Source organism: Limanda limanda, chromosome 13 (assembly GCF_963576545.1).
Source record: "Limanda limanda chromosome 13, fLimLim1.1, whole genome shotgun sequence".
Taxonomy (NCBI): Eukaryota; Metazoa; Chordata; class Actinopteri; order Pleuronectiformes; family Pleuronectidae; genus Limanda; species Limanda limanda.
This window is the reverse complement of record NC_083648.1, coordinates 17,348,023-17,365,122: the sequence shown is the minus strand read 5'-3', so window position 1 is coordinate 17,365,122 and position 17,100 is coordinate 17,348,023. Positions and strand designations below refer to the sequence as shown.

Sequence of the window (17,100 nt, the reverse complement as noted above, 5' to 3'; positions counted from 1 at the left end):
GAGCCCGGCGCCTGTTCGGGGGGATAAAGCTCCGCGCTGCTCGGTCATGTGATCCCTGCTTTTGATTTTCTCCTCCTCCTCCTGGCTGGAAGTTGAAAGGCAGGAGCAGAGCGGTGAAGGGGCCCACTTTGCCTTCCTGCTCCTCCGTGGATGCAGCGCCCTCGTCCCCCCCTCCAGCACTCTCTCTCTCCGGGTAGATAGACGGTGTTTCACCCCCAACCTCCGCGGCGCCATGGCGGGGGCCATCATCGAGAACATGAGCACCAAAAAGTTGGTGATAGTGGGAGTGATCCTGCTGCTGTTCCAGGCGTTCGCCTTCATGGTCGGCGGATTGATTGGTGAGTTCTTTTTTCCCCCTTGACTTTCTTTGAGCATTTCTTCGAGCTAACGCGTGAGTTAGCGCCTCCGTGGCTCTTTGGAGTTAAACGTCGAAAGTTTAAACTTGTTCTTTTCTTTTAAGCTTTTTAAAACCAGCGTAGATACATTAGGGGTGGTGGGGGGGTTCTTTCCCTCCACAAACAAAAGGGAGTGAGAGCGCTAACTTTTCGCCGTGTGCAGCCACCTTCACGGGGCTTTTTTCCGCGGAACAATGTCGGTGCTGTGAAACCGGATCACCTCCGCCGAATCACTGCTCTGTGTCAAGGTGTTCGCAGCCTCCGCTCCCCTCGGCTACAAAGACCACAGGACACCATTATCCCTCCATTCTGTTCCCTTCCAACACCAGCATCTTCTGCAGTTTGTTTTACTGGGATTCAATGGGTTTATGTTCTTTTGGGGGGGGCACACACATACCTGCACACTTGCTCTGAAGTATGAAGTGAGGGATGTTCTGCTCTGGTTTTCTCACGTTCAGCTCCATTAGTTTTTCTGTCTCACTCACCTGCTTCTTGACTTTTGGACCGGAAACCATCTTGGGTGGTTTCCTTCTGTATTCATACACACATCCACTCATGCAAACCTGCAGCATTTTGTTAAAAACTGATAAATAATTCACACATTTGCTGCAGGAGGCTGCACCTTATACTTGTTTCAGTAGTTGGATTAATCTGGGGACTCTTTCCTCAACGTCACCATCACAATTTCCCAGAGTCCAAAGTGATATCTTCAAGTTGTTGTTTTGTCCAAAGCCTGTTATTTACTTATCAATACTTTATTTACCGTCCGATGAGACAAAGAAAAGCAGCAACCTGCCGTTTTGAGAAGGTCGAACCATCAGATGTATGCTTGCCTTTTTGTGTCTGCATGTTTTTGCACCTCTGTGATTCAAACTTGACTGTTCTTGTTCCCCCCACCTCCCCCTTCCGCCTCCTCCTCCCAAGGATAATGTCTGTCTGCTGTGTGGAGCCCCCAGGCAGCATCTCTACCTTCCCTTCACTCCTTCCTCTCCCCCCTTTGTGTCTCCCCTTCTCCCAAATCCCTTTAGCCTCGCAGGCAGCGCATTCATGTCCCGTGTGCTCCCTCCTCTTCCCCTCATTCCCCTGCTTTTTTCACTTGCATTGAGACAGACAGTGGCACACACACACGCACAAACACACACGCACAGCTGTCAAAGTTGCATTTTGCCTGCAGGACTTTATTGGAGTTGCTGTCAAGTTTCTTCAAATCCACCCACATTCACACCAATGCGAAAGATGGCCATCTTTATTATGGGCTGGATCTGGAAACCATTCACAGACACTAACCATCAGCGTCTCCTCGTGTCGCTGCAGTCCCCCTTGCTCACTAACTCACTACACGGCCGGCGTTAAATTAGCATGTTTGCTTCGTTCCTCGCTGAGATGGTTTTAATGAAGTCAGATTCCTTTGTGTTTGCTCGGTGGCCGGGGGCGGCAGGGGTAATTGAGTAGAAAGGAGTTTCTCTCCCCTTGTTTCCCGACACACCCGGGAACACGGCATGGGGTCAGCGGGCTGAGGGGACGGCCATTATACTGGACACGCTGCAATGGAGACCGGAGGAGCCGGTGTGCAGCTGGACTCCCAGGGTCACTAGATGATTGAACATCAAGGGGTACCGGATAACTGGGTTTAATTCAGTTAGGTGTATCCTGTTTGTCATGGTATGTTTTCAGTTTTACACAACTGTTATGACACTTGAAGGTTTCATGAAGATAACCCTTGTCAGGATTTATGCCTGTGTAAACTATCTGTGGTGTCCACCCCTCACTAGTGAACAGATATGATAAGATATACAGATAAGTAACCAGGTTATTGTGTGCAGGTTCAAACTAGTGTGATACCTTTTGGAAATCTCCAAGCTGAAAGTATTCCTCCTCACCACCACGGCTTGCTAGCTTTGAAGGAGCTTTGACAGTGATTAGAGCTTTGGGTCTACTTAGATATGTCACTAATCTTTTTTTTTCATGGGCTGAGTCTGAACATTTCTGGGCTTTCATGCTCAGGCCCATGAGTCACGTCTTCCCCACAAGCACCCTGCATAAAAAGGTTTTTGGTATTTATCCCATTCTTCTGTTTTCAGTGGGATTCAAGGCTTTTTGATTAAATCCGGTGACTGTTTTGTTGATGGCTTATTTTGTTTATAAATCGCCTCAAAAAGTAAAAAACGAATGTGACCACTTTAGTTTAGTCAAAGGTAATGTGTCCTAAAGGTCTTTGTTTAGTCCAATCAACTGTCTGAAACCCAGCAGGATATTGTTTACTTCATACTTAGTTTACTGTCGTATACAAAGAAAAGCAGCAACTTGTCAATTGGGAGCTTGAACCATCACATGTTTGACACTTGTGTTTATCAAAATATTTGGTGATCAGCTTAGCGTTCACGCAGCTCGATTGTGCAGAAACTACTGAACATACTTCCATGAAATTTGGTTGTATGATGGGACATAGGCTAACAAAGAACCCACTAAATTTGGTGCAAATTCAGACAAAGGCATGGATCCATGCATTGTGAGATGGGGCGTTAATGACATTTTTAACTGTTTCAAAGGGAATAATAATGGCTCTTGTCTTGATGGGGAAAAAAGTGAAAATTTAGGGAATTGATATCTATGAGTGTGTGTACAAATTTGTTTTGCTTGATTGTGTTTAAGGGGACTGTTTGACATTTTGTGGGGGTATACAATGTGCTTCATATATGAAAGGCAAACTCCAGAAAATGCTTGGATACATTTTCTGGAGTATATGTCTGAAAATGCCTGTAGCCATTTGATATGTGGTTTGCACATGTAACATAAATTTCATATAATCCAGTCAATAACATTTTCTAAAGTACATAAAAATCCCATTTTTGTAACTAACTAGTTTTAGGCACCGCTTAAAAAACATTTCTAAGAAATATACCTGGAAAAAATGAAATGATATAAAAATGTGATAATATCAACCATCAACAAATCCTACTGACCACGCAGTTTAGGTTTTGTTTAGTAGTTTTACTGTAAAGACTTGATCTCATGTTACCAATATCTGCTGTAATCAATATCAGAAAGTATCGCCTCTGTAAACTTAACACGCATCATCTTTTTTAAAACCTTGTTTTTCTTTCGCTTGGAGGCTTCACCTCGACTCTCCCATCACATCTCTGTGATGTTGTTCACGTCCAGCCTCCAGCTTTTACAATGGGCAACCAAAGTGTTTGTGTTCTCATGATAATGCTGGATCTTTTCCCAAGCACTCATCAGATCCTGTGGGTGGAGACTACAAACACCAGTCTTGTCGAGCTCATGAATCTCAATGCGTAGCAGTGTAATCGGTGTCTGAGATCTTTCGGGAATTTCCCTCCCCATCATTTCAGTGAGACAGGGCCTGGCTAGCAGGCATTTTCCAAACAGTGTTAAAAGTAATTGCCAAAGTGTTTGGCCTGGATTTGGCTGGAACCCAACCTGTTGACTGTCCCTAATGGTTGCCACGATATTTATATTGTCCCTGCACAGTGCTCAAGTGTTATTTATTGATTTTGATTCCAACTTTTTGCATGATTTATTAGTTTGAGGGGGAATTTAGTTTGGCAGGACCTCAAAACTATTTGCTGCAGTATTTCAACGTGACACCAAGCCTAACATGTCTCCCTCTTTTGTATTTGTCTCAACAGCTCCCAGCCCCACCACAGCGGTCCACTACTTAGCCACCAAGTGTGTGGACACAGTCAAGCACCGTCAGGAATCAAAATGGTTCATGCCTTGGGGTCCCGACCAGTGTGCCAAGATCCGGACCTTTGAGGAGGCCATGGCCAAAAAGATTGAAGCTAACAACATTGTGTTTGCTGTCCACATTCCTCTGCCTCACAAGGAGATGAGTGCCTGGTTCCAGTTCATGCTGGTCATCCTGCAGTTTGAAATTGCTTTCAAGATGTACAACCAGATAGGTGAGAACCGATGCTTACCTACGATTTAAAAAAAAAATTAAGACATCATGGCTCGTGTTTCACCTCCAGGACATGGCTGTGGAGATGTAGGAGAGGGAAGAAAGTCTATATTAATGTCCACATTTAATTACTTACACTTTGAGGGGGGTTTGGAAATCTCAATACAACCAAAATCATTTATATGATAGTGTACCATGGAAATTATCTGGTTAAATGTGTTTGAAGTTTGGGCATTTGACTGTATCATTTATAATTTTCAATACATCTGTACAATACATTTTTCAGTGCCTGCAATTTTCATTTTTTGCTCTATTATTTAATAGGTTTACTATCTGAGGGCAAATATTGGCAGTGAGACCGAGCTTGTCTCTAAAATATTTACAGCCATTGTCGCCTTTAATCTCTCGCATCATAAATTCAAGTGCAGAGTCACATTACAACTTTAGCATGTTTCTTACATTACCTTCCCTAAACAGTGTCCTGGTAGGATACTGTTTGTGTCTGAATTTCAGTTTGTCGTGGTGAACGCTTCCCAGGAATGTGAATTTGTCACTAGATTGGATTTCTGTGACACATGCAGGCTGCAAACAATGATGGATGTCCTGCTGTTTGTTCTTTGTAGCCCCATAAACCCTTGGGGGCTTTTGTAGATGGGCTTGTCAGAGACCCTTTACAGGTATAATGGGAGTGGAGAGAGGCAATCTGCACCCGGCTCATAGCTGGCTGACTCTGAGCAATGCACTCCCCTATTAAGCCTACTTTATACTTTATCCAAACCTTGCATTCGGTGGTGTACACCATCATTTACATAATTTCTGCTGCGGCATGGCGTCATCTCGGCTGGTCGCGCACCTCCCAATGTCTATATACAATAGAACACACATTTTTACACGTTCATTGTGTGAATGTTTTTTTGGGCAATGGCACTCTTATTTTTATGACACATTATGATCGTTCTAACAATTAAAGTCTTGTGGTTTTGTGATTATTATCTATCTTCAGTTTATAATCTCTAATTTCGATTCTTCTAACCTTAAGGAAAGAAGCCTTTAACAAGGAGGACACATTCTGCTGATAAGCTACTGGCTTTGCCATATATTTAGTTTCTATTGTCATGAAAGAAACCCACCACCAATCCTACTGTTATCCAAATTACAACTCTGAGGAACAGTGTATAGACCAACCTAAAACATCTCATGGTGTTGAACTGCCTGAATGAGAGGAAAGGGAGGAGGAGGAAGGAGATATCTTGTAGAAGAGGGTTTAGTATCCTGGCAGAGTCCTGAAAGAGAGGATTAGAGAGGATGAGGAGACTGCCTAATAAGTGACTGGATCACCAGGAAACCCTGGGAAAGAAGTCTTGAGTCTTCGCTCTAAAGTTTATGTACAGATCCCGGTATGATGTCAACTTGAGCTTCAGAGCTTTATAGTCATGTCCGCACTGAAGAGCTGTTGTAAACCTTGAAGGCCACCTAGCTCCGGTCTGTTTGTTATCAACAGAAGAGTAGGAGGTAAATGATAACAAAAAGTTTGAAAGTTTGTGGTGAAGCCTTTCTCTGGCTTGTCTAAGCAGTCATGTTGGCATTGTTTGCTTATTTACATTCTTGGCCTCATTGAAAATATGTTGAGGGACAGACTAATCAGTTATTCAACCTTCTGCCAGGTGCAATAAACTCATTTTGATCAGTGTGAGCTACAAGAGGTGCTGTGAGAACAAGTGGAGGTAGAGGGACCACTCTAAAACTGCAAGATGTACACATGAGTCACTGCTGTAGCAATAGGAAACTCAAAGCTGATTTTAAGCATATAAAATATTTAAGTATAAGTAAAAGATAAAGTGCCAAGTTAGTGTAGGCATCAGGAAACACATAGCATTTAATTTTGAAAACTACTTTTACCCTTCAAAATGTTATTGTATACAATCACAATATAACATGATTTTGCCTTTGATTTCCTTTCAAAACATAACAAAAATTGAAATGCAAAATGAACATCCCAAGACTCTTGTGTTCTCAACATTTTGTTATATTTTAGAAGGGTATGAAAGGATTCAGATTTCACAATCTGAGATGCAGTATTCAGAGTCAGTAAAATTCAAATCAAACTCAAACCTCAGAAACATTGCCGCCAGGTCTTTCACAACAATAGAGATGGTATGAGGTGATCTGTCTCCATACTGACCAGGACACCTCAGTGCCAGAGGAAGGTGCATTCTGTTCTGCAGCTCTATGAAAAATACAAGGCCGTCTCTTCCTTGGCTACCTTATCTGTGTAACAATGTTCGTACAAAAGAGCTTTGCCTTTATTAACTACTCTACCAACCGCTCCACTCCACCTCGGCACCAAGCACCCATTGGCGGAGGACCAGCAATAACACAGCTGTTGAGGAGGCTTAGTTTCTGTGGCGATGGCCGCTGGACTGAAGTGGAATGTTTGCATGAAGTAAGCTGACATTCGAGGGCGTCTGGCTCAACCAATGGCAGAGGGAACGGCATTACAGAGACAGTCGGCTGCCAGTTCTCATCTGCCTCCCTCTCCCCATGCCTCTCCTTTCTTTTTTTTTCTTTCTTGCAGCACAGGCCACTGGGTTTCTTTCTCTTCATTCCAGCTTGTTTCATAACGGTACAAGAGGCTCTCTGGAGGGCTGTAGGAGAGAACACTTGGCTTTGTAATGTGATCTAAAGATGCAGTTTTAATAGCTTTGCTTTGGATGTTTTTGTTGGAGGCCAGCGCAAGGTGTTGTTGAAGTTTCTGTCAAGTAGGAAGTAACCTAGATTTGGGCCACCATGGAGAGCATGCAGACTGAATCCCAGACTATGTGAACATGCAGGGAAATAAGCCTATTAATCTGTCTCATTCCATGGGTCTGTACCACACATTAACTCTCCAATAATTTGACCTTGTATAAACATGTTTGTTTTAGAATAAACTAGCCAATGACTGCAACATTAAAATCCAGATTTCTGAATGAACCTAAGAAATAGACAACTTGGATCAGACTGTTAGTTATTTAAACCAAATAAATGTCATCCTCGTCTGCTTTATATTGTTCTTCTCTGGAGGACACCTGAAAATGAACTGGACACATTTGCACTGAATGTCTCCATGTGAGTGCTAGCAATTATCTTAGCCGGTCTCGCAGTTAAAAAGGCCATTGCTGCCTGTCGTCAGGGCTTAATTTGATCCTGTCACTGGAATAATAACAAGCAGCAGGGCTGGGCCTTCATATGTAACACATCAAAATACACATGAATGAGACTGTTATTCAAAGCATTTTCCATCTTATATCTTCAATGATACAATATGCACTTTGAATGATTTATGAACATATTTATGAACATATTGTAGAATTTATCTGAAAGTCTGAAATCACTCAAATTCTTGTTTCCAGAGGATGGAGCACTGGTCACCATCGACGTTGGTCTGGCCTACAGAGATGACACAATCAGTGAGTGGACAGAGATGGCTCACTCTTTTGAACAGAGGAAACTTAGCTGCAACTTTAACTTTACCAAGGTACGGAAATTACTTTCTCTATTTCACTTTTTATATGTTGTTAAATACCAAAAAGATTATTCTAGATAATATTCGCTATTGATGTTGTTTAATATTATGCAGCACATTTTATTGACATTTAAATGATGGGAGCTGTGGTTTTGATATTATAAAAGCCATTTGAAGCAGAAGCTGTTTTGCCAAACCAGATGTTTTGCTGTGTATTTTCCAGAACTTTGAGAACGAGGGACGCCACTATGACTGTGAACTACTGCCTTTCATGGAGGTGGGTAGTGTGGCCCATAAGTACTATCTTCTCAACATCCGCTTGCCTGTCAACGAGCGAAAGAAGGTCAACGTGGGGATCGGAGAAATCAAGGACATTCGTCTTGTTGTAAGTTTTCATTGTGAATGTGTATTTGAAGCATTATTGTTCATTGTGTAATGTTAATCCACACAATCCAGGATTCGTTTCAGCTGTGACAAATTAAGCCTTAAGTGGGTTCGGCGTTAAATACAAGATACACAAATCAAATGGTTGACACTTACCCTGTTTGTCTCCCCTTAAGAGCATCCACCAGAATGGAGGCTTCACAAAAGTTTGGTTTGCCATGAAGACGTTCCTCACACCCAGCATCCTGATCATCATGATCTGGTACTGGAGACGCATCACCCTCATGAGCAGACCTCCTGTGCTGCTGGAGAAGTAAGGCTGTTTCCTCATCATTAGCATCTCACTGTTGTTTTGAGTACACTGCTGCATTGTAATAAGAATAATTCTTATTATGAAATTATGACATTTTTGCCACCATACTTCATTTTATAGTCCACTAATGACCAATGGTTATGAGTAAAACTTAATTTTACTCGATCTGAGATCAGTGATAATTAAAGTCAAATTATACTCATTTGGATGTAACACAGCCAGCAGACAGTTACTCTTCTTCAGCATGTCTGCTGGGTGAAGGCGCATATTAACAATGGATGAAATGTGCAAGTAGGTCATGCTAACTCTTAAGGTCACTGAGATCAGAGGGTGGTTCATCAAGCCTCTTTAGAGGAATGTTATTTAGGACTATCAGTGGTGCACAGAAAATTCTGTCAAAAATATACAATGGGACACTGGATACATGGTTTCATGGGGAATGAGCAGAAAAAGAGCTGCTGCCTATCAGATTTACCTCCAGAGAACAAGACATTCTTTATCACTGTTTTCATATTTAGAATATGATTGTAAACATCAGGAATTTGTACTATTTCCAAAACAAATGTTGAAAATGTATTCTAAAAAGTTAAGAGCATCAAATACAGGTTGATCTGCCTAATGCAGATAGCTTGTATACTGTGTGGTGGAAAGTTGAGGTGATGCTCAGAGCCCAGTATTTGTCTAACCCCCTGCCGTGCTGGGAAGACAGATCAGTACGAGGCAGCATTCTGCGCCACAGGAAGTGCCTGGCGAAGCGTGAAACACGTTACAAAATCTGCAAGATAGCACTCAACTGACACATGCTGCACAAACACATTCAGTTCTTCACTCTCCAGCTAACAAGACACCCCATACACATATACCACATGCACAGACAGCCAGTGTGGCTCTCCTTCCCTCCGTCTTATCCAGCTCTAGGCTCTTATTCCCTAATGACTAGCAGGCTCTTAGGAACTGCCACTGGTTGGTACCCTATTTGTGGACAGTGGATGATTTTTTCATGTTGTAAAAGCTTTACCAGAGTCTCCTGTCATGCTTGTCCACAGAGGTGTCAGGGTGGTAAACCTCAGACTTCTATGACGTCAGTGGGGGAATTATATATGTATGTATATCATGATGATATAATTCATAGAGAGAGTTAGTACAAGTTGCGAAAGGATGCAGGATAGATGCCGACCTGGTTAATCATCTGTTTATCTCCGGATGAGAGGGAGGGGGATAGGGAACAAATCCAGTAGCATTATGAAACGCTAGTGGGAGAAATGTGTATATAAATATGTACTGAGGCTTTTTATTATTATTGTTATGTTAGTTTTTATCTTCTGTCACACCAAATCACTATGCGTCATATTTGTGCAAAGTCCTGTAACATAACTCTACCTTGTCAGTCAACATGGTTCTTTGGCTTCTGAGATGGCCAGTTCATTGTTTGACATTAGAAACTTTTTCTGAATATTGTGAAACCGAGAAATATTCTGTGTTCCGCAATAGCAGAGACACAACAGCCACGGTGATTTGTCATAGAGGAAGAAGCAAACATGGGAGTAATGACATTAATCATGGCTCAGTTTAGTTGCGTGTGCCTGTGAGTTAGAATACACAACTCCTGGGCCCAGGAAGTGTCTCACTCAACTGGAATTCAGACTGAATCAATGTTTTTAGTTCCCCCGTGCATTTCCTGCTGTCAAATGCCAAATGTGCAATCCTTCCATTTAGAATCTTTACCACTATAATTCTTGAGATTTTCATATGGTGTCTTTTGTCTCATGAACATACAATGGCACAGTGAGATCCCAGCCTTAGTTCTGCCTGTGTTGGTAGAGCTCAGGAAACATTCCTCACATACCACTGAAATGTGGTTTCACTCTGTTCACCCGCAGCCTTTGCCTAAACAGTTTTGTACCCTCATGTTTAAAAGGTCACCTTTACCTGCAGTTTTTTTTCTCTCTTTTCTTTTCTCTCTCACACGCACACACACACTGTAGCCCTGTTTTGCTCTCTCATCTGACGTTTTACGATCATCCTTTCATCTGCTGGTGGCATGCAGGAACCTGCAGCAGACCCTTTGAAGATTAGCTTTATTCTGTTTCTCTGCTGACTGATTGTTCTTTACTCATTCACCCCTTATTTCTCTCTAAATATCTGGATTTCAAGGTTGAGTGAGGGTTTGTATAATAATGAAACTACTTAGGACTGTAGTGAATTGTGTCGAGTTTGTTTGCTCTATGGGGACACGCCGTGCTTGTAGCTGCATGCATAATTTAATCAATAACGTCCCGAGATCTAATGAGCCTTCTCCAGCCAATGTTGACGTAAGCTTGCTGTAAAACATTGATTGTGTCTGTGCAAAAGCTTTGGTAGAAATTCTGTCGTAAAGTTTTCAGTTAAACTGCTCCTTAAATTGACTGCATTTAATAAAGTGCGAGAGGACTGCTGCCCCTGGGGTTGTAACTTGTTTTATCTTATCCAATAATCATTCTTGAATATACCGATGTATCTACTGATGCTATGGTAATTATGCTACTCAGGATATTCACTCAAAAATGGGACAAATGAGGGAACATGTATATTTAAACACCTGCAGAGGGTTTGAATTGATGGTGCCACAAATGCAACAGAAAATTGTATTCCCCATCCATCTGTTGTTGGTATAGATGCTGATTGATTATAGCTCTAAGACTGTTTTTGCTCCATTTTAGGATAATCTTGGCACTGGGCATCTCAATGACGTTTATTAACATCCCAGTGGAGTGGTTTTCTGTCGGCTTCAACTGGACATGGATGCTGCTTTTCGGAGACATTAGACAGGGTATCTTCTACTCCATGCTGCTCTCCTTCTGGATCATCTTCTGTGGGGAGCACCTCATGGTACAGTACCTGGCACCTTTTCAATGTTTGGCATGTTTGATGTTTGAGGAATTGTTCATGGGGCTGAAATAAGGTAGATCAACCATTTTTTCGGTTGTAAACCAAGACTGTATCTTAAACATTATTTACCTTCCCCTTTTCTTAGTTCTGTGGGGAAAATAAGTTATTTGAGAAACAAAGGAGAGAACCACTAATACTTGCCGATATTGAAACTTTTATTTTTTACAGAATAATCAATGCAGAATAGATGTGCATTCATGTTTAGTTTAATTGATTTATGTTCTATATATTTTGATTTTATTTTTGTTTACAGTTCCTGTAGGGTTCCTTTTATGTTGTTTTTTTTTTCTAGCTTGAGATATTTTAATGTATGCATCTGAATCATCAACATGTATTCTGTGCACTCAGGCTTAAGGGCATTAATAAAATCTGCAGAATGGCTTGGTTAAAGATGCATTTTTGTTTTATAATGGACTATGTATGATCAATGAAAGGTACAGTATATTGCTATACTGATGTACAGTAGATTACTATGTTTTACAAAACATATTTTTGTATTTTTCTCCTAGGACCAAACAGAGAGGAACCGTTTCTCAGTTTACTGGAAGCAGGTTGGACCCATCGTCTTTGGCTCCTTCTGTCTTTTCATCTTTGACATGTGTGAGAGGTGAGACCAGGATTCTTCTCCTCGTACAACAACCAACTTTTAAATGTTTTTTTTTTAATGTCATGCATAATTGTTATTTGCAACAAATGTCAGTCTAAAATGTAAATATGCTGTTTTGTTTTGTCAGAGGTGTCCAGCTGACCAACCCTTTCTACAGCATCTGGGCGTCTGATGTAGGAACAGAGCTAGCTGTATCCTTTTTAAATAATAAGTGACAACAGTAGTAAAGAAAGCTCTCCTCAAATGTGAATTAAGCAGATATGTAAGCGGCTGATTTAAAAACCCTGTGAGAGTTTAAGTGACCAATTTAGCAGCTAGTGCACAATTTATGGTTCAAACACCAAAAACTAGACTTTGATTGTTTCTTTGTCGTCCTCAATGCTCTGGCTTCACTTCAACACAAACTGGAAACTGAACTGCAGACTGATACGATGAGAAATAATTCAGTAATGCCCTATGTGAAAGTATCGCCCAGGGTCTTGGGATGATCTGTTTCTGTTTGTGTACCTGTTTGCCTTGCTTGAAGCGTGAGTCCTCAGCACACATCTTAAATAAGAACCGCCAACTCTACCTCTTTTCCCAGTCTTTGCTCTCCTTTCTCCTTCTTTCTCTCTGAGACTTCTCAAAAAGAAAAAGCTTCCTTGTGTTCGTGCCTCTGCGCTTTGACAAAGACATTTGGTACAGTGCTCATAGCCAGGGTCATCAAAACTTTATACGTTTCTGCTCTGCCTCCTCCTGCAGTCGAGAGTGCCAAGGGTTTATAAATGAGACCCAGATTTATAGTCATGGATGAAACTTTATAAAAGCAGCTATAAAGCTAGTTTTCTAAATTTACATTTGTGAAAACTTTTATATCTGTTATACTTTCTATTTATCAGTCCTTGAGTTTACAATATATACTGTCTGTAATATCACATTCTGGTGCATTAAGTGTTTCCTTAACTGGTGTTGTCTCAGATGGCATTCATAATCGTGGCAGGAATCTGTGCCTGTCTCTACTTCCTCTTCCTCTGCTTCATGGTTTTTCAAGTCTTCCGCAACATCAGTGGCAAGAGGACATCCCTGCCTGCTATGTCCAAGGCAAGACGCCTTCACTATGAGGTGTGCTTCCATCTTTTCTTTGTGCTTGATCCTCATATCTTTAAATGCTTGCTCAAAAAAATAATCTATAATGAAAATACAAGGAGGTTGCTCTGCTCTATGTATTATATGTTTTTAACTCCTCTTTACCGTTCTTTAGGGTCTGATTTTCAGGTTCAAGTTCCTGATGTTGGTCACTCTGTTCTGTGCTGCCATGACGGTCATCTTCTTCATCGTCAGTCAGGTGAGTCTCGTGATAAAGTGAATTGGATGTTTTGACCTCATCATTTAGTACCAGTTAGAAAGGACATGACTGTTATTAAAAGCGATAATTTGTCTCTTATCCAGGTGAACGAGGGTCACTGGCACTGGGGAGACCACACGGTGCAGGTGAACAGCGCCTTCTTCACTGGTATCTACGGCATGTGGAACCTGTACGTGTTCGGAATCATGTTCCTCTACGCACCGTCACACAAACGCTATGGAGACGATCATTCAAGTGGTCAGTGCATCACTGGTAACTATAGATTTCTTTGACCTTTCTTTTTTTGTTGATTTTATAATAGATCAGGATGAAAAATCAAAAACGTATGAGTGGAAACGGCTATCGTCACTGTTAACATTTATAAGCTTAACAAAAAAAGTAATATTTTTTCTTCTCATTGTGTTGACTTAAGTCATGAGATTGGTGGAATTTCAGTATTCTCCTCTTGGCTCTTGCCCTCATTCTGACGTCGTCTGTCCTCTGCTTTAAAGCTGCCTATTCATCTAAAGTTTGTTTTTGGTGGGAGGAGGGGGTGGAATTGAGTAAGATTCCCAAGGGAAAGAAGGGTCTCTTTGGCCTGAGAGGGTGATTCTAATGGACACCAGGCTTTCGTCCAGACGAAAAGGAGGGGAAGAGGCAGGAGAGGGGGTGGGGCGGAGAGCAGGGGAGTAATGAAAACCATCCATCTCCTGACGTCAGTGACAAGGGGGAGAAAAAGAGGAGTTGAAGTTCTAGAGGCTTTCCTTGGCGTATGTCAACAGTCTCATGGGGAGAGGTTCCTTCCTGCAAGTTTCAGTATCTCTGTGTTGATTTACTCTATCAGCTCTTGAGTTTCACTTCTGGTTCAAACAGGCTGAAGGTTTTTATGTTGATGAAATGCACCCAAATGCATCCTCACTGCATTCTGAGATCGAATCACTCAGAACACAGTCAGAGGTGGTCTCGGACACATCTGGCCACACTCTTTTCGCTATGTGAATGCAAATGTGTCCTGTGCCACATAGGAAGGGCTGTCGACTCAGCTCAAGTCCTGCTACAGCAGCCACAATATCAACACTGATTACCATGAGATGATTGATATTTTTCTTAAATTGGCAAAACTTTCCTCAAAGCAGAGTGTATTCACTCATTCAGTCCCTCCTGACTCAGCTCGCTGTCTTTCTCTCTATCTCTCACTTGCACCGACGCACACAAACATAGTCATCAGACACATCTATAAACTCAAATTAGGTAAAAACTATATAATTTGGTCTACTCGAGCACAAATGACAAGTGAGAACCGGTCACGAGTCACAGGAGACTCATTCAGGACCGATGTTAATACCAGATCTGAGCAGGGTCTTAGATTGAAACAGCAGTGGGTTATTAAAGTGTTTTAAAGTCACAAAATAGTATTAACGATGTTGACGATGTGCAGGAGATGCTGGAGCAAACAGTGGAGAAGACATCCAGCTGACCACTACCATCACCCATGTGGAAGGTCCCACTGAGATCTACAGGATGACTGGCAAAGAGGCCCAGGAATAAACTTCCTACTGTTCTAGAGACGCCCCTCTTTTACCTACTGCTCCACTGATCCCCTCCCTTTATATGTTCATATTTAATCAAAGGGGCTTTTCTCTTTACATTGCCTGGCACTGAAACAGCAGTTCCACCTTGCATGTACCCAGCAGTCCCACATCAGACGCCCCCCCCCCTCCCTACACCAAACCCTCAGGTGTACATCTTATCATGTAGCACCCTGTTCCTGTACTCCCTATTGTATCTCCAAAGGATGAATATTACCAACACTCCTATCAGCCCTTTTCATGGTGGAATTTTCTTACATTTCATACTTTATGTAAACTATATTGTATTTGTAAATGTTGCACAATGCTTTTGACACTGTCAGGTACTGAAAAGCTGCTTTATGAAGAGATTTGAGGGTTGAAGAGTGGTCAGAAACTGCATTTCACAGCAGCTGCGCTCCTCCTGTTTTCAGGTGTTGAGGTTACACTGAGTGGTTTGTCAGGACCCAAGCGTCTGACCAAGACGGACAGCTAAAAATCTGAGGATACCATACAACCGCTCAGTTTGAGTTTGCTTCATTACCTGTTGTATTCTCAGTCGGAGCATCTAGAGCCCCTCACATTTCCATAGATATTAGATCATGTGGAGTACTGCTGTCAATCTTAGTCTTTCAATTGGTGGAGTGTTTTTTATCATTGGGGGAAATGTACAGACAACATGGCTTCTTAGGGACATGCATACTGTACGGTCATTATGTTACAATGTAGATATCTATTTTTTATAAAGTGCTTATTTTCCACTTCACTAATGTATGCATCAAGCTCTATCAATGTTTTTGAAGTTGTCTGTAGCCTATTACACATGGTTAGTTTTATTTTGCTTTCTATGCTAATTTAAATAAAAAAACTTTTACTTAAAACCATTTTGTGTTGTAGTGTTTGCTCCCAGTAACTGTTTATATACACGTTCTTATCTTTAACCTTATTCACCAGAAGCTGAAAGAATGTTTATGATGAAAATGGAAAATAACTTGTATAATGAGTGTACACAGTAAAACCTTGACAAGTTTAATTTAATTTCTTTAGTAGACTAAGCTTTGAGGGATGCATATACAGATTGTAGGGAGACTGCGCCTCTGTCAGGCTGATTGCAGAACAACAACCTTTCTTTCTCATCTCAGTCATGTTAGACAGACTTCTGCAACAGGAAGTTGTTTCTTGTGTTGTAATCTGACTGGAATATTTTGATGACTACCTTACATTTCAATTTATAAGGCTATCAACAAATATATAATGTATGTAAAGCAGTTTGAATCTATTGTTACTACTATTTATTAGAAGGGAGGGGGTTTTGTTCTATATCTAAGAGGGAAATGATAATCCTGCAAATTTCTGTCTTTCAGACATATGAACCTAACTACCACTGTTGTTCCAACTTTTTAATGATAAAAAAAATAAATTGACCAAAGACTGTTTAAATGTTCTCAGCCTTTAGAGGAGCACATAATACTAATTATAACTTATTAACTAATATAAAGCCTCCAGGATCTTTCTCTCTAATACTTTCAGTGACTTGAAATCTGATACCTTTAAATTAATTATCCTGCTTTGTCATTGATACTTTTACTTGTCACTCTTATAAACCTGGGCTCAGGGGCGGCTCCTGGTACAGGCGACATAGGCGGTTGCCTAGGGTGAAAAATGCCGAGAGGGCGGCGCAAGAGACTGAATTATCATGACGTGATACATGCAATGTAAAACAATATATTAACGTCACACCATCATCCTCTAACCCCGGGACGCACAGGAGGTAGAAGCGCCGCGAAAAGCGGTCCGCCAAATTTCCTCGCCCATGTTCGCACCGGCAGCGTAATGCCGGGAAGAACCGGGAAGCGCCGCGGCCACACACACACACACACACACAAGCACATAATCTCCTGTGGGGGGCGGCTACAGGCTTGCGTAGGTCAGTCACCTGTGAAGACCAGCATCATTTACCCCTGAACCAGCGCGGAGAAATGCGCTCCCTGGGCCGCAGGGATGAGCCAGCCCCACGCCACTACGCTGCCATGGGTGGAACCAGGACACCAGAGGACACAGGAGATGGGTCCGAACTCATGGGTAAGTTTGGCAGGCTGTCGTGTTGGCAGGACTTCTACCACCTTTTCATTGCACAAAATTTAATAATATGAT

At 41.8% G+C, this 17,100-nt stretch overlaps 1 protein-coding gene across 1 annotated transcript; it reads left to right on the top strand.

Annotated features, from left to right (window-relative positions):
- On the top strand, positions 1-15,827 carry wls (Wnt ligand secretion mediator). Its single transcript, XM_061083909.1, has 12 exons — positions 1-338; positions 4,046-4,318; positions 7,710-7,834; positions 8,046-8,207; positions 8,383-8,519; positions 11,219-11,387; positions 11,957-12,054; positions 12,182-12,245; positions 13,012-13,155; positions 13,295-13,378; positions 13,483-13,651; positions 14,817-15,827. The coding sequence occupies exons 1-12, from the start codon at positions 233-235 to the stop codon at positions 14,924-14,926; spliced, it is 1,641 nt and encodes a 546-aa protein (XP_060939892.1). The 5' UTR covers positions 1-232; the 3' UTR covers positions 14,927-15,827.
- The last annotated feature ends 1,273 nt before the right edge of the window (positions 15,828-17,100 follow it).

Excerpts from the sequence above, each read along its gene's own strand:
- wls (XM_061083909.1), top strand. The coding sequence starts at position 233 with ATGGCGGGGGCCATCATCGAGAACATGAGCACCAAAAAGTTGGTGATA. Across the intron at positions 8,208-8,382 it reads TCAAGGACATTCGTCTTGTT|AGCATCCACCAGAATGGAGG; the intron begins GTAAGTTTTCAT and ends TCTCCCCTTAAG. Across the intron at positions 13,652-14,816 it reads AAGTGGTCAGTGCATCACTG|GAGATGCTGGAGCAAACAGT; the intron begins GTAACTATAGAT and ends GACGATGTGCAG.